This window comes from Ambystoma mexicanum, chromosome 7q (genome assembly GCF_040938575.1).
Source record: "Ambystoma mexicanum isolate Mex_15411 chromosome 7q, UKY_AmexF1_1, whole genome shotgun sequence".
In the NCBI taxonomy this organism is placed as follows: Eukaryota; Metazoa; Chordata; class Amphibia; order Caudata; family Ambystomatidae; genus Ambystoma; species Ambystoma mexicanum.
Genome location: NC_090941.1, coordinates 16589623 through 16611263, shown reverse-complemented (window position 1 = coordinate 16611263; position 21641 = coordinate 16589623). Strand labels below are relative to the sequence as shown.

At 45.0% G+C, this 21641-nt stretch overlaps 1 protein-coding gene across 9 annotated transcripts in view; it reads right to left on the bottom strand.

The window, feature by feature from the left end:
* Window positions 1-21641, bottom strand: part of DMD (dystrophin) — a 7616828-nt gene that overhangs the window by 3016426 nt on the left and 4578761 nt on the right. For all 9 annotated transcript variants that reach the window (XM_069639082.1, XM_069639084.1, XM_069639079.1 and 6 more), the window contains one exon: window positions 13412-13513. In XM_069639082.1, the coding sequence (XP_069495183.1) occupies window positions 13412-13513 (102 nt within the window). The remainder of the gene's footprint in view (window positions 1-13411; window positions 13514-21641) is intronic.

Below are 21641 nucleotides of genomic sequence, written 5' to 3'. Positions count from 1 at the left end.
ATGAGAACACAGGGAGTGTTGGAATCGAGGTTCAGGAGCAGGTCCTCACGGATGTTCAGGAGAGCAGTTTCCGTGCTTCGGGCCGCTCTGAAGCCGGATTGATGGTCATGAAGATTACCAACAGATTCAGCATGGAGGTTAAGCTGGGAGATGGCCAGTTTCTCCAGGAGCTTGCCCAGGAAGGGAGTGATGGAGATTGGGCGATAGTTGGCCGGGCAGGAGGGGTCGGAGGAGGGTTTCTTGAGGAGGGGGTGCACAAGGGAGTGCTTGAGGGGGGATGGGAAGACTCCAGAGGCGAATGAGTGGTTGCAAAAGGCAGCCAAGGCAGGAGCCAGGGAGTCGATGTGGTCCTTGATGGTTTTGGAGGAACAGGGGTGAACCTGTTTAGACGAGGCTTTCATAGATCGGACTTGTCTGGAAACCTCATCAGCAGAGAAAGGTGGAAAAGCAGAGAAGGAGGGCGGAGGGGAGGCTGCAAGAGAGCAAGAGGAAGAGCCGGGAAGAGAGGGAGGGAGGAGAGAGGAGGAGAGCGAGGACAGGATGTCCTGAGTTTTTGAGATGAAGTGCGAGGCCAGTGCGGTGCAGAGGGCCTGGGAGGGGACAGGAGAGGTAGAGACTGCAGCAGGGTTGGCCAGCTCCTTGCAGATTTTATAACACTGGAAATCTGTTTCCTCCATTCGGATCATATTGATTTCTAAAACAGAAAACACATTTCTTATACAACATGACCATTTTTGTCCAAAATGTTCCAGTTACAACTGACCACCAGAGTTCTAACCACTTTCTTCTTTCTTTACGTCTTTCTTTACATTAGATCACAGGTAACTGCGACTCAACTAAAGCCAACCTCTTCTTCAACAAAGTGGAATGAGTGTCTTTCTGATTTCTTAGGTTTTGGCTAATACGTGTCATTGTCGTGACATCTAGATGAGCAACAACTATGGGCATAGATAGTGGTAGATGTCAAATGTGTATTAACACATACATATCTGCCATTGTTAAGTTTCACTGATTCCCTAATTTTTCTATGCTTCCGGTAATGTGGTTTTTACAAAATGATCCTTCTATTTGTCCCTGCTTGTCCCTTAGTTTCACATGATTTCTTCTGCTCACAATTTAATTGTAATTTTGTCAGATGCAAACAGTGGACAAAACAGTTTTTATTTTGTTCTGCTTCTTCTGTTTTAAGTGCAGTAATAATTATTTTAACTTTCAAAGGTACATATTTGATTTCTTTGATAAAGGATTGCATGATGTTCCTTGGGGCATTTGATGTAAAATTTAGGTTTATACGTGGAAGTCAAACCTATTGATTTACTCGATTTCAGGTCCTGCATCTGAAAAAGTTAGATGCGTGCAGCATGATGCAATATCAAAAAAAAGAATTGCAAACCATGCACAACATTGCTGTAGAGGAGCAGCTGCATGCCTCTGCAGGAAATCCCGCCCCCCCGCCTCTTATATGTTGGAAGTCAGAGACTGCGCCATATTTAACACCAGCAGTTGTGCGAATTCCGCAACAAGTGTTTGAGAAAAGGTATCCTCTGAGAAAACCCTATCCAATGTATCCCCGAAGAGACAACAATCAGAGGGAGGAAGTCCCTGAAGGAATATGAAAAAGAGTGAAGGAGAAGCTAGTGATGTCACAAGAGACGAGCGTAATTCACTGAGAATACTGGCTGAAGAGAATATATTGATCTTAGGGAATCGGATGACGAAGTTAAGAATCAAGTAAACTTTCATATGCAGAAAAGAAAATTGTACGCATGCAAAGTTACAGAAATGCAACCATTCAATGATTGTACAGACGTTGACATGCAAGTAGACTAAGTGATCATAGAAGCTGGCAATACGTAGTGAATAGACTGCAGACAAAGCTGCCAGTGTATAAAAGCTGGACATCGGTGTCATGAATTTTAATAAGCTGAAACCCATGGAGAGGAAAGACGGAGAATTGTGTAGCAGCATGAACAAGCTGAGATCATGGAAGAGCCTGGCAGGGCTGTCTGGCCTGACATCAAAACAGAAGTAACCATGGTCGGTTATCTATTCTTGAAAGCAATAAACATTAGAAGGATGAATCATCCCTTATTGAGGAGCAAAGAAAGAACACCAAGAGTGCCACGTTTTATTAATTTAAGACATTTAAATGCTGTGGAATAGACCAGAATCATGTCAATTGAGCTGAGGATGGAAGTAGAGTCAAGCTTGGAGTCCTAGGACACTGGTTGTGAAAGCCTGTACTTCTATATATTTCCACAGACAAGGATACTTTGCAAGGCCAAGTTCAAAGACAATCTGCATGGCAGAAGGCATGGGTGATAAGAGATGTTGGGATAATCGGGTGGGGAGGTAAAGTCAAGTCCACCCCCTGACACCTGGGTATGAGCTTATGTGCTGCTAAGTGAACCAAGTGTTCCAGGCATGGCACAAGCGTGCCAACCAATTGTAGAGGGCAGTATAATGAAGGGACTTATAGTTTTGGAGACAACAATATACCGTGTACTTAATAGTGTTGAAGATTACATGTTTTAGGGGTAGGCATAAATTGTCCACATGACAGTAGACAGCCAATCACAATACCAGCCCTTATAGAAAGTATACTTAGAAGTTCCCCTTGAACATATCACAATCCCTCATAGGATTTTCTTATTTGCCAGATAGTATGACGTCACTGCTGAGATATTGTTTGCATATAAGGATGTTTTTATGTGAAATTTGTCGAGAACTGAACGAATGTCTGTTGATGTCCGTTGTAACCTCCTCCCTGTTTTAGATAATTGTTAATAAAACTGCAACCTTTGCATCTTCCTGAGTTGGTTCGATTATTTGGACTCAGAGTAATTCTGCGAACCCCATCCACTGCATGCACCATACTAAAGAACCATAAGTTCATTGCTTTAAAAGAAAACAGCTTCCAGTTTCCTGGCAACAAACACCACATTTTCATACCCACCATCATGACTGCTCTCCCTCACCGCTGTTAGAACCGACCCAAACACATAAAAGGGACTAAGAGCACTTGAAGCATTTGCGTGTCTGTAGCAGAACTATTCGAATGTTGCCAATGTTTTAAATTAGATTCCTACAAATAAACTGTTGATGCTGCAACATAATAAGCTCAATTATGAATATGGTGTGGCTGTACAAAAAGCCTCACTAATACTGTGCATTTGTAAAGTATAAAACACAAAGATTTGTGTAATCTAAGCTACACAGTGCAGGCAGCAGAACACTCTTTCCTTTCGCAGGTCAAATGTAAGTCTCTTGTATCTTTCCACCACTTGACAGTTTCATTTCCAAAGTGGGAAGTGGATTGGTATGTCATTTAAACCATTGTTATACTTCGTTCCCCTAGCGAAATATATGTAGAATGTAAGAGACATTTCAGGCTCTCAAATGATAATAGTGAAATGCATTAAGCTGCCTGAATCCTTGACTGCTTCAAAAGTATTTTTATGAATCTGCAAGGCCAAGTTACAGAACTGAGAGCTTCGGCAGAAGCTAACATTAAATTATCCAGGTCGGAACAATTTTCAGTAAGGCTGCCCATATAACAACTTCAATACATTTTAAGAGTGAACAATTCATTGCAATGCTCTTAGCTTGGGCAGGCATTGAATACCCTTCCTAAGGAACCCTTTGCCCTGTTTAAGAAGTCTCTGTATTGTTAAAGACCTGCTACTGTGGTGTATAACACACAGTTGTACCCCGGTAATAGGCACTAACCAATCAGGCTGTAAGAAAATCGCTTCACTGGTAACTTGAGAATCAATCGCATTTTCGAGTCATTTTCAAAAAGAAGTTCATGAAAAATGTATTGCTTCTTGCAAGACATATTCTTTGCAGATATGTCCCAATGTGTGGTGTTATAGCAAATCTTGTGACATTTGCTCAAAGAAAAAAGCAATTTCCCCAACCATGTTGACCATTATATGAATTTGAATGAACTTGTCCAATTTTTCCTGATGGCGAAATTTTTTTGGAGATGTGCAAATGAGGACAAGTGACTAAAGTTTTTCGCAACTGTGCAGCCCTGAGATATATCGAGAAGGTCTGTGAAGGCAATGAATCCCTGTATCTTTGCATACCTTTGCGTGTGGTATCCTCGCCATCAAACGGGAACCATGGTTTATTGTCGTTTGTGCAGCCAGCGCTTATGGGAAGGGTGTATGACCTTGAAAATGGCCAATTCAGTTTAAGCTGTATGTTTTTGAAAATACTTTATCAACTGTTTGTCTCATGTGACAGTGTCCCCAAATGCATTGTGGTTAATTTAGGAGTCATTGATGCATCATCGTCTTATTGAATCGTCTGATACAGTGGTTGGAATTTTTGAAGCCACCAACCAGCATTTCTTTATTTCTGCGTCATATTTTTAGCTTGCAATCAAAGCAAGGTAGCACGTCATAAATAATAATAATAATAGCCATTTTCGTGAATTATGACTGTCCAGTTCCAGATGTGGGTCAGATTTCATGTGTTATTTTTGTTTTACAATTGCTCCAGTTGAAACCGAGTGGTACAACGCTTAAGTACAGATTAGCACAGGCTAATCTGTAGCAGGTACATTTTGGTGATGTTTCGTCTTTGCATTGCAAAATAACTTGACTACAACAAAAGCATTGTATTAACTTCATTTTGATTCAGCTCATGGGCTCATTATGACTCCCTTGGCTTGGCAACTAGAAACATTGCTGACATGTATCTGGTGTTCACCAAATGAGTGCAGTGAATCCTGTTAGTGAATGTGACCAGTCACATCATATATGTCAATATATGTCATGCAGCTCGGATGACTTCTGCTGTGTGCAAATACACATGAAGGACATCTGAAATGGCCTTTGACAATTTTATAATGGTGGCTGCCATTATCACCCTTGTACCACCACAATGCAATTGCATCTGTTTTTGATCACACAGAACACTTAGGTACAGTTTGGGCAAATAAAGAGATACTTGGGACAGTAAAAGCGTTGGGCATCTTAGCTAGGGTGACCAGATAAAAAAAAAAAGGCACAGGCCATAGACATAGACGTAGGACTAAAGTAAATACCAATAACACTGTAGTCCTATTTCTATGTTGCTGGCCTGTTACAGGGGACAGGGAGGGTGTGTGCTCACAGGCACACTCCTCTCATTGGAGCAGAGGGCCGGGGAGGGTAAGTGGGAGGAAATAGGGTCATGAAATGCTTTTCACACGTAGAAAGTGTCGCGCCGGGACCCGATTTTCGGGATTTCGAAATCAGGTTCCGGCAAAAACAGGGATCTTAGCCACCAAACCATGCAAACACTGGACAGTGTTTCTAAAATGAAAAAACTCCTGGGACCCCGGGACGGAGGGCGATTTCCCCGGACTGTCGCGGGAAAACCGGCACGTCTGGTCACCCTAACCTTAGCTCACTCTGGCATCAGATGCATAGAGTGTGTCTGCACTGTTCCTTGGCCAGAGCATGGCAAACATGGCAGAAGTGGAAAATAAATCTGTGAATATTGTTTTCCCGCTTTCTCTGCATTGCAAATGTGGGTAAAGCAAGTTAATAAGGAAGCCAACCCTTCCTGTTAGAGAGAGACAGAGCGAGAGAGAGAGAGAGAGAGAGAGACAGAGAGAGGGAGAGAGAGAGAAAGAAGGGGAAAGAGAGAGAGAGAGAGAGAGAGAGATAGGGGTTGTGCATAAGCAGGAATGAGGAAGGGTGCTCACTGTCAAAATGTGGCTAGAAAGTTCAGCTTCTTTACTAATATAAGATTGTAACCTAAGTTAACAATACTACCATAGGTCGTCCCCAACCATGCTTTTCTCATTTCATCACACATGATATATTATGACATAACAGATGACCTCACACAGACATAAGCGTACAAATCTGAAGAGCAGCTGTATACATCTGCAGGAGAACCCAACCCCTACCTCCCCTGTATTGGAGACATGAGACCGTGCCTTGCATGACACCAGCTATTGTACCAATACTGCAGCGAGTATTTGGGTGAAGGTACCCATTGAGACAACCCTATCGAATGTACCCTCGAAGTGACGACAACCTACAGGAATAACTCCCTGAAGGCATATGAGGAAGAGCTAAGTATGTAAACTAATGACGTCATAAGAAAGTGTGCACGATGTCCTGAGATGTTGAATGACAACAATGTATGGATCCTAAAGGAAAAATGACGAAGTAAGGGATCAAGTGAATTATCACGTGTAAAAGAAGATTACATGTTAACAAAGTGCTGCAGAAAACAAAGGTTCACTGAATGTGCAGACGATGAAACACAAGATAGATTAAGTCATTATAGAAGCTAGCTATGAGTAGTGAAGAGAATGCAGGTGAAGCCACCATTGTACAGAAACTGGACATTGGTATCATGAATAAGTAAGCCAGAAACCATGAAGAGAGAATTGAAAAACTGTGTTGCAGCAGAATAATAGGGACATGGAGCTGCGTGGTAAGGCTGTCTGGTCTGAAGTCGAGATACTAGAAATCGAGGTCAGCTATCTACTCTGAAGAAGAACGAGTGTGCGGAGGATGAATCTTCACACATTAACGTGCAAGAAAGAACTCAGAGGATGTCGAATTTTTATTCATTTAGAGCATGGGTGCACAACATACGGCCCGCGGGCCAAATGCGGCCACCATGCTGATTTATCCAGCCCGCGAGGCACAAAGACTTTCCTAATGGAGGGCGGCCCGCAAGCAGCATCAGCCGCCCTCCATTAGGAAAGTCTTTGTTGTCTTCCGGGCCAGACAAAACACTGGCCCTCATTGGCTCAGCACACATGCACCACGTAGCTCCTACGAGCCACGTAGTGCGTGTGTGCTGCACCAATGGAGGGCCAGCACTACGGCTGGCGTGGTCCATAAGGCTTGATGCCGAAGGCATTTCAGCCTTGGACCACGCCAGCCGTAGTACGATTCCAGTTACCTCACCAGCGTTGCAGCTTACCTGCCTTCCAGCACATCTCCGGTAAGTGGTCTGTTTGTGTTTGTGTGTCGGGTCTGTTTTGCTGTATGTTTGTGTGTGTATGTTGAGATACGGGGTGGGGGTGGGGTGGGGGTAGGGGGGTGTCGAATGTGTATGAATGTTTGGATTTTAATGTTTTTTGTGTGTATGTTGAGATGCGGGGGTGTCGGATGTGTATGAATGTTTGGATTTTAATGTTTTTTGTGTGTATGTTGAGATGCGGGGGTGTCGGATGTGTATGAATGTTTGGATTTTAATGTTTTTTGTGTGTATGTTGAGATGCGGGGGTGGAGGGGTGTTGGATGTGTATGAATGTTTGGATTTGAATGCTTTTTGTGTGTATGTTGAGATGCGGTGGTGGGGGTGTGTGGGGGGTGTCGGATGTGTATGAATGTTTGGATTTGAATGTTTTTTGTGTGTATGTTGAGATGCAGGGGTGGGGGGGTGTCGGGTGTGCATGAATGTTTGTTTTGGAGTGTAAGTGCGGTGTATGTTGAGATGCAGGGTCTGTATGTGTGCATGCTTGCTAGTTTGTATGCTGATTTGGGGGGTGGGGGGTTCTGGTCTGTATGGGTGCATGTTTGAGAGTGTGTGCTGATTTGGGGGGTGGGGGGTTTGGGTCTGTATGGGTGCTTGTTTGAGAGTGTGCTGATTTGGGGGTGGGGGTTCGGGTCTGCATGGGTGCATGTTTCTGTGTGTGCTGAGTTGGGGGGTTCGGGTCTGTATGGGTGCATGTTTGTGTGTGTGCTGAGTTGGGGGGTTTGGGTCTGTATGGGTGCATGTCTGTGTGTGTGCTGAGTTGGGGGGTTTGGATTTGGGGGGTGGGGGGTTCGGGTCTGTATGGGTGCTGGTTTGTGTGTGTGCTGATTTGGGTGGTGGGGGGTTCGGAGTTGGGGGGCTGGCGTTTGGGTCTGTATGGGTGCATGTTTGTGTGTGTGCTGAGTTGGGGGTGGGGGGTTCGGGTCTGTATGGGTGCTTGTTTGAGAGTGTGCTGATTTGGGGGGTGGGGGGTTTGGGTCTGTATGGGTGCATGTTTGTGTGTGTGCTGAGTTGGGGGTGGGGGGTTCGGGTCTGTATGGGTGCTTGTTTGAGAGTGTGCTGATTTGGAGGGTGGGGGTTCGGGTCTGTATCGGTGCATGTTTGTGTGTGTGCTGAGTTGGGGGTGGGGGTTCGGGATGTATGGGTGCATGTTTGTGTGTGTGCTGAGTTGGGGGGTGGGGCGTTTGGGTCTGTATGGGTGCTTGTTTGAGAGTGTGCTGATTTGGGGGGTGGGGGGTTCGGGTCTGTATGGGTGCATGTTTGTGTGTGCTCAGTTGGGGGGTGGGGGGTTTGGGTCTGTATGGGTGCATGCTTGAGAGTGTGTGTGCTGAGTTGGGGGGTGGGGGGTTCGGGTCTGTATGGGTGCATGTTTGTGTGTGTGCTGAGTTGGGGGGTGGGGGGTTCGGGTCTGTATGGGTGCATGTTTGTGTGTGTACTAAGTTGGGGGGTGGGGGGTTCGGGTCTATATGGGTGCATGTTTGTGTGTGTGCTGAGTTGGGGGGTGGGGGGTTTGGGTCTGTATGGGTGCATGTTTGTGTGTGTGCTGAGTTGGGGGGTGGGGGTTCGGGTCTGTATGGGTGCATGATTGTGTGTGTGCTGAGTTGGGGGTGGGGGGTTTGGGTCATAGTGTTTGGTTGAGGGGTGGGGACCATGGGGAATAGTGTTTGGTTGGGGGTTGAGGGAGCCATGGGGCATAGTGTTTGGTTGGGGGTGAGGGGGCCATGGGGCATAGTGTTTGGTTGGGGGTGGGGGCCATGGGGCATAGTGTTTGGTTGGGTGTTGAGGGGGCCATGGGGCATAGTGTTTGGTTGGGGTTGAGGGTGCCATGGGGCATAGTGTTTGGTTGAGGGGTGGGGGTGCCATGGGGCATAGTGTTTGGTTGAGGGGTGGGGGCCATGGGGCATAGTGTTTGGTTGAGGGGTGGGGGCCATGGGGCATAGTGTTTGGTTGAGGGGTGGGGGACATGGGGCATAGTGTTTGGTTGGGGGTTGAGGGAGCCATGGGGCATAGTGTTTGGTTGGGGGTGAGGGGGCCATGGGGCATAGTGTTTGGTTGAGGGAAGGGGGCCATGGGGCATAGTGTTTGGTTGGGGGTTGAGGGAGCCATGGGGCATAGTGTTTGGTTGGGGGTGGTGGGGCCATGGGGCATAGTGTTTGGTTGGGGGTGGGAGCCATGGGGCATAGTGTTGCACTCCAAGAGTGAACCCAATAATAAAGCTAAAACAGGCACAGTTAGGAGATGTACATCCTTTGCTTTTTGAGGAAACCTGACTCAACGAATGCCATACTCCTCTTGGGCAACCCAAACAGCAAACTATAGCAGTCCAAAATAACGGAATGTCCAATCTAGGGTCAATAAAATATATATAAGTTAATTAAACAGACGAGATACAATAACTAAATAGAAATAAATTATAACAATGGAAACTGTGTAGTACAAAATGTAAGTTTGAAATGCAAATAAAAATCGTTACCCCTCAAAAACATATTCTTTTTCCATGTGTTTAATACAAATTGGGGGTTTAAAAAGCCTCCTGCCACGCCCCGCCTAACGCCCCGCCCACATTTACTTTTCGGCCCACTATAGCCCTCATGTAAGGTACTTTCGGCCCTCTGTCAAAATCAGTTGTGCACCCCTGATTTAGAGTATTTAAAAGCTGCAAAATGGACCAGAATGTGGTCTCCTGTCACATGAGCCAAGGATGGAAATAGAGCTTGAACTTGGAGTTACAGACACAATAGCGAGTGCCCTCACTCCCGGTTATTTGGAAAGGTGAGAATACTCTACAAGGCCAAGTAAAAATACAATTGCATGGCAGAAGGCATGGGTGATGAGAGCTGCAAGGCTAATTGGGTGGTGAGGTAGTTTCATGTCCTATCACTCTGCACCTGGGTCTGGGCTTACGTGCTGCTAAATGAACGGAGTGTTCCAGGCATGGCATAAGCGTGCCAAATAATTGTATTAGTCCATATAACAAAGCACCTTATAGCTTGTAAGACCAATGAGAAACTGTGTATCTAATGTTTCTGAAATTACATGTTTTAAGAGGTAGGCATAAGTTATCCACCTGATATCGGACAGCCAGTAACATTCCTAGTTCCTGTATAAGAATATATCTAGATGTTTCCCAACCAATCCCGACCCAGTCCCTCAGTGAGCCAGATCGGGCCAGAGTGGGTCCCAATTTGCGGCCTATCCAGAGCAAACGTCTCTGCGGGGTCCTCAGCGGGCAGAAGTGGCTGAGGGACTTCGGCCTTCAGGAGACCGCTGTAAGTGCAACACGCACCCGCAATCCAGCAACCATTTGAGGATTGCCCACAGCCTACCACTGCTACAGCAGCAGAAGATACCACGGACCACACCGCTACTGGTGTCCATCCTGACGAAGGCCAACACACAGACAGGCTCCAATCAAGCCCTCTTTGGCCGAAACACACCTGTGTCGATCCCCCGTGACATAACTGTACTATCCCCCTCTTGTGTATGTTTTTGTAAAAACTGTTCTGTACACCTTGTGTAAACCACCATGCCTGAGACCACGTTCTGTCCCAGGCGCACCCTCTTCAAATTGTAGGACCTTCCTACCTCATTTTTGAATGTGCCTCTATGTGAAGTTTTGACCTCAATATCTCTGAGGTTGACACTTACCTGTGTTATCACCGAATACAATCACCCTTGTCCGTTGTGCTCTAAGCTTTCGTGCTTATCGAAAGTACTGTAAAATAACTATTAAGTCACTAAAAATGTTCCATGTTGTTGTGAATTAAATATCAACATTCAGGACGACAAACCGCTTGTAGGATCTTTCATCCTGATTATTTTTGATGTGTATAAATGTACTCACCTGGGTAAATCAGGACTCCGCCAGGTGCCCTTACTTTCTACTTATATTAAAAACCAGGCCAGGACATATAATACAAAAAGAAATAAGAAAATTAACAAAATCCGGATTAAAATGGTAGAAAGAGTAATGAAGACACTCAGTACGTGCAACAATTAAATAGAGGTAAAAGAAGCTACTCAGTTCGAGTGCTGCACACATCTAAGACGCCATCTCTCATTCAATCTCACAGAGTTGGTCAGGAATAGACAGATGAAGAATGAACTAGGTGAAGAGTCCCTAAAAGGAAAGGCCTTTGAGAGCCGGTGGGAGACACTGAATGGAAGTGGCGACGGGAGCGATGGATCCTTCCAATGGCCGAAATGCAGAGAGATGGGGTGGCCTGGAATATTACTCCAGCCACAGTCAAGTGATGAAGCTTAAAAGCCCCAGCAAAGTGAAGTTATATTTGCATAAAACAGAGGCTGCGGCAAACAGGAATGGCCACGAAGCAATCTCCTTTGTCTCTGGGGACACATATCAGGTGAAAGAGAAGGGCAGCAGCTGGAGAGGGCGACGCCAGTATTGGAACAGAGGGAGGCCATGCTGCCCCAGAAAGGGAGGTTCTCACCCTGCGGCAGACACTTCTAGTCTCCTGTGGTATGGAGGCATCCCAGAATCACGAGACATTGCCGCACGTGCCGTGCATGTACTACTAACGGTCTCGCAGTTCTGGAGTGTTACCTATGGCAGCACCTTTGATCATCTCCAAGCTCCCAATGCTTTCTTCACTGTTCCGCTACAACACACTGCACTTCAGCAGTCAGCCAGCCTTGTGCCACATCCCCTCAACTTCTCATCACACAACAAACCAACCGACTACGGATAAAGGTTTAGAGGCACCAAGACTACCACTTTTCTGAATGTCGGGATGTGATTACAACCACATGACTCTATCTCCACAATAGTTATGTTTAAAGTTATTGGGGGTCATTACGACCCTGGCGCTAAGGGATTACCGGTACCAGCCATTATCGCAGGGACCCGCAAAGGGACCCTGGCGATAATTACAGTACCGCAATTTGCGGTACCATAATTACTGCCTTTCCCCATTCCCGTTATGCCCTATGGGGCAAAAATGGGAATGGGGAAGGGCCATGGTGAAATGAGGAAGTACCGCCCAGCCAACCTTGGAATGGGGTGGTACTTCCCCATTTCACCATGGCGGACTCGTTACAATACCGGCAGCAACCATGGTGCTAATAGCGCCATGGTTTAGCGCCGGTGTTGTAATGAGGGCCATTAACTTGAAACATAGATGCACTTGCATGCTCAGAGCAATATTTTTGTAAATCGTCAACTTGGGTTTAAATTCAAATGATAACAAGTTCAGAAGATGGCTGTTCAAATGCTAAAATGGTTGCCTTATTACAATAGCATCACACTGATCAACTAGGCTCGAAAAAGAATATAAAATGGACTCTATGGTCAAAAATGCAATGCAGCGTTATGTACCCCGGTTTATTCCACTGCATTCCCCAATGAATTTAGTGTAACCACTGTGATTCCTAATTGCCACAAGCGCAGCCCTCAAACTGAGTTGGCATGTCATTTTGAGTGCTCTTAGAAAGTGTTTCAAACTCTCCTCTATCCACCGCCATATGTGTTTCGCTTCCAGGATGTTTTGGCAGCTTGCCAATATTCTGATTGTTGTCTGTGGTATTTTGTTATGTACCTTCCTTGGCTGTACCCTTTATACACGTTAGATTAAACTAAACCATGTATACGTTTGAAATTCACCAAAAGTGATTTAAAATGCAAAATCTTCTGCCGGGTGTACATTATATGTATGCACATGTCTGTAACATTTGATCTCCAAGAGAATCTAAGTCAGGCTAACTCTGCCTGACAGGACCAGTGGGTTCAGTATAACGGAGATATTGGGGCTCATTCTGAGTCAGCTGGTCCGGAAACAACGGTGCCGGTAAGCTTACCGGCAATGTTGTTTCTGGACTGGCATTTTACATGTCTACGGGCAGGTGCCGTCCCGCTCAGCAGGTGAGACCTGCCAGGTGGAACAGCACCTAACCGTAGAGTTTTCACAGAAGCATCTGCACCATTCATAATGGTTCTCGAGCTTCCGTGGTCCCCACCACCATGGAGTCCTATGGCACTCTATGGGAATGGGGACGTACAATTTAGCGGTGCCTGACTTTCCGGGATGCCAGGGTTGTAATATCCCGGTGTTACCAGGATGTCAGGCACCAGTAAATCATTACGGGTCTGGCAGCAATCTACCAGTATCTCCGGCACGGTTACCGCTGGACCCGTAAAGAGGCCCATTGACAATATATCTGGTCCCTGGAACAAGCAATAGCTGTAGAGATCTGGTAATAATCAATGCGCCTCTGGTGGAGGTCCTTTCAAGAAGCAATAGGTCATCAGATATAGTGATTGTTGTCACACAAAATAGGGCTCTAGATCCATAGCGATCTTATTGATTGGCACTATACCGAGTAAAGGGCAGGAGCACAAGAGTGAGAGAATACCACGCTGTGCGCTAACAGACCTCAGCAATGGAGGCGGCCTTACCTTTATTGGCTGAGGGGCTGCTTTTTCCTTGTAAAAGTGATGTCCCTTAGTCAAGATCGCTTCCACATGCGGTTGCTTTGCTTGGATTGCTTCTTCTGTTTCCTGGGGTAAAAGATACAAAGAAAGTGAGGGACATTAGTGCAACAATATGATTCATGCTTGTCTGTGTCAAAAAATCACTCGTTCTCTTATTCTTACTAGAAATGCCTTAGGGTGGTTAAAATAAGAACATGTTGACTATCAGTTTAAGGAGGGAGTACATACACACCTGAAAATAATCCAAATTATAAAGAACAAAAGATTTACAATTTCAAAACACATTCTTTGTAATTCAAGTTAGAAGAGGCCAACAACTCGTTCATTGAACACAGAGAAGGTATTTTCTAAGCTGATATAATGAAAAACAAGTTAGCATTAATAATGACGGAAATAAGCTACAAGGATTAGTCAGATGCCTATGCAATGCTGTTGCAATCAACTCAATTATTGCCCAGGCCCCTATTCTGTAAAGAGCACCAATTCTTTTTAAGCAGGGGCTTCGTAGGATGGCACTGCCGGAGGAAAGGCCACTTTGTGTACTCGCTCATTTATAGGCAATCAGACCCTGTGTATATGCCCCACTGAGGGGCGATGGCAGACAAATATGCACACACAGTAACAGATCGCACACCAAAAGAATTCTCTCTAGAAAGGTCAAAGGGGGTCAATAAATCCTCAGTCCCAACCTCATTGGGCGGCAGAGCTACAGACTGCACCTCCTTTGGGGGTCCTTGGTCCCCTTAAAGGAGAACTATAATTTGATACTCACAAAGCTACCTGTATGGCAGAACCATGCTGGAAGCTTTGCAGGTGTTAAAGCTGGATGAAAGCATTAAGGAGTGTAGGAGTATGGGCTCCGAATTTTAACAGCATACTAGCATTCATTTGTTAGCGTGGGTTTGAACTTCAAATGGGGCCCAGGGGGTGAAACTCATTACTGGACTCAGGAGTGTGTCCATTACTGGGCCCAAGATCAGAGGGTATCCAGGTGACCAGTGAAGTTTCAGTCCTGAGATCAGCAGGGGAGAGGAGAAGAGAATGTAGAAGCAAGGAGGAAGGTCTTGAAGTACTTCCAGAACTGGGGATGGTTCTCCTGAAGTTTAAGGGAGGCCGAGAGGCGATTCCAGAGGGAGGCCCCAGCCAAAGAAAGAGATCTACCACCAATTTGTTGCTTGTAGAAGTGACTGACCCTGAGGGAGCTGGAAGCGGAAGAAGGAAGATATTTAGGACGAGAGAGTTGGAGGTATTGAGGTCCCAGGCCACAGAAGCCCTCGTGGACAATGCAGAGGGTTTTGAACTTGATCCTTGCAGCCACTGGGAGCCAGTGCAAAGATTTCAGTATTGGAGAGATACAATCCCTGGGGCTTGAAGCCAAGAACAAGCCTTGCAGGCCTGTTCTTGATGAGTTGAAGAGGGCGGAGAGTAGAGGCAGGCAGATTTAGAAAGAGGCTGTTGCAGTAGTCCAGCCTAGAGAGAACCAGAGCTCGGGGGACAGTGAGCTTCTGGGGGAAGGAGAGGAAAGGAAGAATACCTCTGAGGAGGTGCAGCTGGTAGTGAGACTTCTTGAGACATCAGAGATGTGAGGAGAGAAGGAACGTGTGGAGTCGAAGATGACCCTGAGATTTTTAGCCTCACAGGTGGGAGCAGGAAGAGGGCCAAGAGAAGCCGGCCAGAGAGTGACAGGAAAGGAGGGAGCAGGTGTGCTGATGAGGATAATCTCAGGATTACTGGCATTAAGGCAGAGATCACTGGCGGCATACCACTCCTGGATGGCTGACAGACAGTCGGAGATGAGAGAAGGAGAAGAGGTGGCTGAAGGTAGCCTGAAGATGAGCCGAGTATCTGCATAGCACTGAAAGTTGGGGCAGAGAGCGGCAATGCGGTGAGAAAGAATTGCCAGGTATTAGCTGAACTGCCAGGGAGAGAGGTTAGACCCCTTGGGAACAACACAAGTAGAGATGGAGATAGAGGATAGAAAGGACCCAAGTTGGAACTGGGAGATGAAGGGAGATGAAGGAGGTCAGCCAAGCTAGGGCCTGATCGGTGATACCCAGGTTGTCACAGAGACGGTTGAGCAGGATGGCATGGTTGACCATGTCAAAGGCAGAAGAGAGATCAAGTAAGATGCGGACACAGGGGGTGTTGGAATTGAGGTTGGAGAGCAGGTCTTCACGGATGTTCAGGACAGCAGTTTCCATGCTTCTGGCAGCTCTGAAGCCAGACTGATGGTTATGCAGACAGCCAACCGATTCAGAGTGAAGATTGTGCTGGGAGATGGCCAGCTTTTCCAGGAGTTTGGCCAGGAAAGGAGTGATGGAGATTGGACAATAGTTAGCTGGACAGGCAGGGTCGGCAGAGGGTTTCTTAAGAAGACGGTGCACAAGGGAGTGCATAGTGGGAATGAGCCCTGTGACCGGACCTGATAAAAGGCTGTGAACCAACTTTGGATCAGATATTCCTATAATGGCAGGCTGATTAAATGTCCCCTAATAGCAGGTAAGTGACCCCTTGCTATATGAGAACAAATCCAAAATGTGTTGTTCGCAAATCCTGATCTCAATATAGATTTGTGGTCTGGGCTAAACTCTCTCTGCTTGCAGGATTTGCTGAAGACATTTGTGTTTGTGGATTACTCACCCTTTGGTAGCCTGCAGGCTATCTGGGCCTAACAATAAACAATCACCCTAATTTTGAGTGCCCAACATTTACCTGTGGAAATTACGATGTTCCCCAACCCAACAAGAGATGGTAATTTAGGGCAATATATGGTAGCACTGGGAGATCTCTCTAGGACCTCGGTATTATGCTGCTACAGTTTGCATCATAGAGTGGTTCGCCTCTTCCACCCCCCCCCCCCCCACCTCCTGTGGTCTCTAGTCCTCCTTAATGATGAAGAAACCTTGTTACAAACTGCAGCCTGTATGGACTTGACACCTCAAAGGGGGGGTCATTTTAGAGAAAATCAGTATGCGGTTAATTTGGATTTCTTTGGCTTATCTAAAAGAGAGATGGTAATGGTTAATTAGGTGAAGATCCATCCTTTTGAGTTCAATTAATCAATTATAGGATTCGCCTGCACTGAAAAAAACAGGTTTTATTGAATGATGTTCGTCTTGATGTCACATCTAGTAGTCTCTTAACTCATCCTTCATGTTTGTTACTGGAAACATCAATTTAGTAACATGTTATTTTTTTATCTGCATTGATACTCCTTAAACAGCCAGTCTCTCTTTGCCCATCATGCATGAAAATAAGCTAAAACGTGAGCACAATCTATGTCTATGATGAACCTACATTCTTTTGGAATTTGATATACAAATGAACTGCAGTGAGTATAGAAGGTAGTGTAAAATTATATTGAGTTTTGCTTTTGCTGAGTTCATCACTTTCCCACCTGCCATGTCTCTTATTTTCACTGCTAATGTTCCGACTGCCACATTTTTAAACGATCAACTTAAACAAATGCGAAGCTAGCTTGCACGCACCATTTGTCTAATAACCTATCAATGTTAATAGAAAGGCAGAGGAACAGCTACCGTGTGAATCCATGAGGCGGAAAGATGTTAAGCAGGTATAACCGATCCGTCTGTTTTGTTTTCTTCAGCATCCTTTAGACGCTGCTGATGCGTCTCTTCAGGATAGGATTTTCCCATTCACCTACCTGGCAGCCATATTGGCCAAAGTCAGAATTAGAAAATGGATTGATTGATGTTACTAAATGGCATACGAAATTAAGCGGAACAGATGACCTCTTTTCACATACTTTCAAAATAATTTTCAGAAATGCCTAATTCTTCAGCAGAAGCAAAACGCCTGATATCCTTCCGCTCGTTAGGCAGCAGGTTACACAGGTACCTGATCTGTGTGCAGCAGCGCTTCAGATCTGCATGACGAGTGGGGCTACATTAATGTGCGCAGGCAGTTGCAATTGTGATTTTTTTTATTCCGTTCTCACACTCAGCTCCCAAGAGGATGGGCAGATGTAGCTACTCATCTCCACACTCCAGTAGTCAATTTACAGCAAATTGAAGATAGCAGCTATCATCTTGTCTGCACATTATTCAAGACCATGATTTAGTCTAAAACCTGACTCGAAAGGCAGCAAGAACCTGAATAACAAGGACAAAAACGAAAATAGGCAGAACACAGATCTCCCCGGGATCATCAAGGGGATAATATTTTATTTTAAAAGCTAAACAAGTATCTTGGGAGGGAATCAGAACTAAATATAATGTTCTAATAGAAACTGAAAGAGCCAATAAAGAAACTAATGTATGATACCCTCTTCATTTCCTTGCATCCCTGTGTGCATAAAGACATAACCAGTAGCAACCCAAGCCCTAAATTTCATAATATTGATATTGGAACAGCACTTGTAAACGCTATACAAAAATGCAGTTGAATCGTGACAACATCCTAAAGATTTCAATTCCTTCATCCCATCCTACTGTGCTCTTGTGGGACTGAGCACAAATCTTGCCCTCCTCTTACACAGAATGTTACCAATATAGCAAACTGTGCTGCAGTTTCAGCTAACTACAATATATAAAGATCCACTTCCAATGTAGAAACTTACACCTTATGGGATTTATTGAAGTAGTTGCAAATCCCTCTGCAACCCCCTGCATATTGCTCTCTTTAATAAAACATGTGTGCATAGGCGCCATACAAATGTCCAATAAATAAATAAATAAAATGAACAAATAAAGCTGGGTGGACTTCTCCCAAAAAAGACCTGCGATTGGTGAATGGTCACCTACCCAAAAGCTGGATGACCTGTGAAAATGTAAAGGTAATTTATCTGTATGTGAACAACTCCCCTGTAATGCACCACTGTGTCCCCCTCCCTCCTCTAGACTATCCAAAGCCCTTCCAGCACTCAACAAATAATTATAAGGCAAGTGGGAGTGTCAAACTAGAAATTATATCGTGCCTCCTATTGCTATGAATATATGTATATTGGCCTACGCCAAGCTGCTAACAAGCTGCTTATAAACTACATGTGAATAAACTCGCATTGCAAGGTCCTGACCTTAGAAACCATGTAAACTGTCATTTTTGGATCAAGCCGCCATTTTAGGTTTTCTTGCTCTATAAAGTCACCATGTGAGCTAAAATGGTAGCCTATGTTATTCAGAACAGAACTCGATTGTCATGACCTCTGTACAGCTAATGTATAACTTGCCTGCAGGCCACTTGTTAGGGTCATGAGCTGAGACCTTGTCCTTCTGCTGACCTGTGTGCAATGGATTACCTGGATCACTATTAAACTGATCTATAAATGAATGAGAACACCTACTTAACTATATTGTATAAATTAAGTCCCGCATTGTAATGTTAGGCCTAGAGCATACATTATTACCATTTCTTCTTATTAATGTATAAACCTAAGATGAACTAGATTTGACCTGGCAAGGGACCCTAGAGCAGTAACTTATTTATGGAATGGTTAACCTGCAGAAAGGCTGGACAACATGCTGGAGAAATGTATAAAAGCCTGAGTGTTTGAATGAATATTTGCACTCACTGAGCACACCGAACCACACCGGAGTTCGCTGTGTTGTACTGAGGGTCGATAGCTATCTGAATTTTGTTCTGTTCTTTTGTAACTGGATTCAGTATAAAATAAAGTACTTTGTATGTTCCTTTGTAACCTGTGTTTAGTGTGTTTCCTTTTTGGTTACCCTGCCTCATATTATTTCCTTGTTTTCACAGTTGGCGCCCGGAATAGGGACCCTCAAGATTGATGCCGGATTATTGAAGGTTGACGCACGCTATCGGACCGGGATCGGACGGTGTGACATAACGGGCCCGACTGAACGAGACGCGACACCTCAACAGCGCTGCACGATCCGTTCCCTGGACGATAGCCGTGTGGTCTGAGACGGCATCTTGACGAGGGTCAATTTTTTGAGGCGGGCAGATTTGCCGAAATCACCATACACAAGGTAAAATTCGTTAGGTAAGTCCTTTGTAAACCGATCGATCCTCCTTAGGTTTGGTCAGGTGAGTCGTCACCCGACTCTTAATTTAACCCTGACATTTTGAATTTGGCGCATTGTATCTGCAGACACAATTATTGACCAGGTAACACCGAGTATTTGAGAAATGCTGGGAAATTGTCTAGCTGCTTTAGGGCATTATTCCGCAGCGCTAGACAATCTTTGGAATTTAGCCATCCGGCACCACAGGAGTGGTCACCGGCATGTACTATGTACTGTAAGCATGGCATTGGAAGTGTAGTATTTAATAAAATTTGGCACAGACAAACCAGACATGCCTCCGAACTTCAGTGGCCAGTTAATGGTAGTTTTGAGATCTCTCGTATTGAATATTTAGAGTCAGTCTTGTTAAAAAAGAAGGCCAGACCTGCAGCATTTGATGTTTTGCAAAATTGGAAAAGAGAAGCGTTGCAGCAGCTTAAAAGTAGGGAAAAACATGTGCGCCGTCATAAAACAAATGCTGAAAAGGCGTTGTTATATGATCAGGACAAACAGTCTGAGTCGGTTAGGAATATGGACAGGGCTTTCTCACTCGGTATTCAGAAAATCTATCCTTCTAAAGATCTTCATGTTTCTGATGAGTTTATCGACAAATTGTTAAATGAACGAAGGCCTGGTGCCTCTGCACCACCTCCGTATGTTCCTCTTCCTCCTGCTGTACCTCTTCCTGCTGTTATTGTCAATTTCTCTTGACTTCGAATTGTGGAGAGAATTTGCTGGGGTTGAATATGTTGAAGGAATTAAATGCGGTAATTCATTGTTCTTCTGATGGAGTGCGTTTGACGATTTCACCACAGCAATGTTCTGTTTCGCAATTCTTGACTAGACCTTTGCCGCCAGAATTCAGTAATGTACCAGAGTGTTTGTGGGCAGTTGATGACAATGATGTCGGTGTTTTGCAGATTGAGCCTGTTAAAATAGTTTTGAAACATGGAATTAAGCTGCCCCATATTCCACAGTATAAGATCTCAGTTGAAGGCGAGCGAGCTTTGAAGAGCATTGTTTCCGATTTTGTGCATTGTGGGGTGATTTAGGAGATTGCAGGAAGTTTGTGCAATAGTCCGATTTTACCCGTGTACAAAAAAGGTGATAATGCAATTCCATTTTGTTTTATAATTGATTTACGTGCGATTGATAAAGTCGCCGCTCCGCAATTTCCAATTGTGCCCGATGTGACGACAATATTAACCATGATTCCAGCTACGGCTACTCACTTCAGTGTTGTGGACCTAAAGAATACTTTCTTCAGTATTCCTATACATGAGGATAGTAGATACTTGTTCGTGTTCACGCTCATTCACATTTACTCGTGCACCTCAAGGTTATACTGAGAGTCCTAGTATTTATAGTAGGGCTTTGAAAGAGCAGCTTGATACCCTTTGATTGCCCCCTACTTGTACGTTGCTTCAATATGTTAATGATTTGCTTTTAGCCGCTGACTCTGAGAGCTCTTGTAAAGAGGGCACTGTGTTGTTGCTCATCCATCTAGCTAAGCATGGTCACAAAGCTTCGCTCAAAAAGTTTCAATATTGTTGCCAGGAGGTCGCCTATTTAGGCTATCTCCTGTCAAAGGAGGGAAGAAGATTGACACCTGAAAGAATAAAACACATTTCTGGCATGTCTGTCCCAAATACACAAAAGGAAGTTAGAGCCTTGATAGGTATGGCTTCTTACTGTAGGTTATGGATCCCAAACTTCTCACTAGTGATAAAACCGATGTTGGCCTTGACGAAGAAGGGTATTTCTTCGCCATTGCCATGGAATACGGAGCATCAACATTCATTTGAGTTGCTCAAGACTGCATTATGTTCGGCGCCAGTTTTGGGCACACCGAACTATGAGAAGGCCTTTGTGTTGTTTGTGCATGAATGTGATGGATGTGCTTTGGCTGTATTAACGCAGGAACATGGAGGGAAGAATAGGCCATGCGGTTACTACTCTTCCGCCCTTGATCCTGTTGCATGCGCTTTGCCAAGATGTTTGCGCGCTGTCGCTGCTTCTGCTGCGTCTGTAAAACAGAGTGAGGGAATGGTCCTAGGCCATGATTTAACCCTGATGGTGCCTCACTCTGTAGATATTCTATTGAACAAAACCCAAACGCAACACCTCACTTCCGCACGACTGACAAGATATGAATTAATCTTGTTTGCTCCCCACATTCAAATTAGGAGGTGCTGCGTTCTTAATCC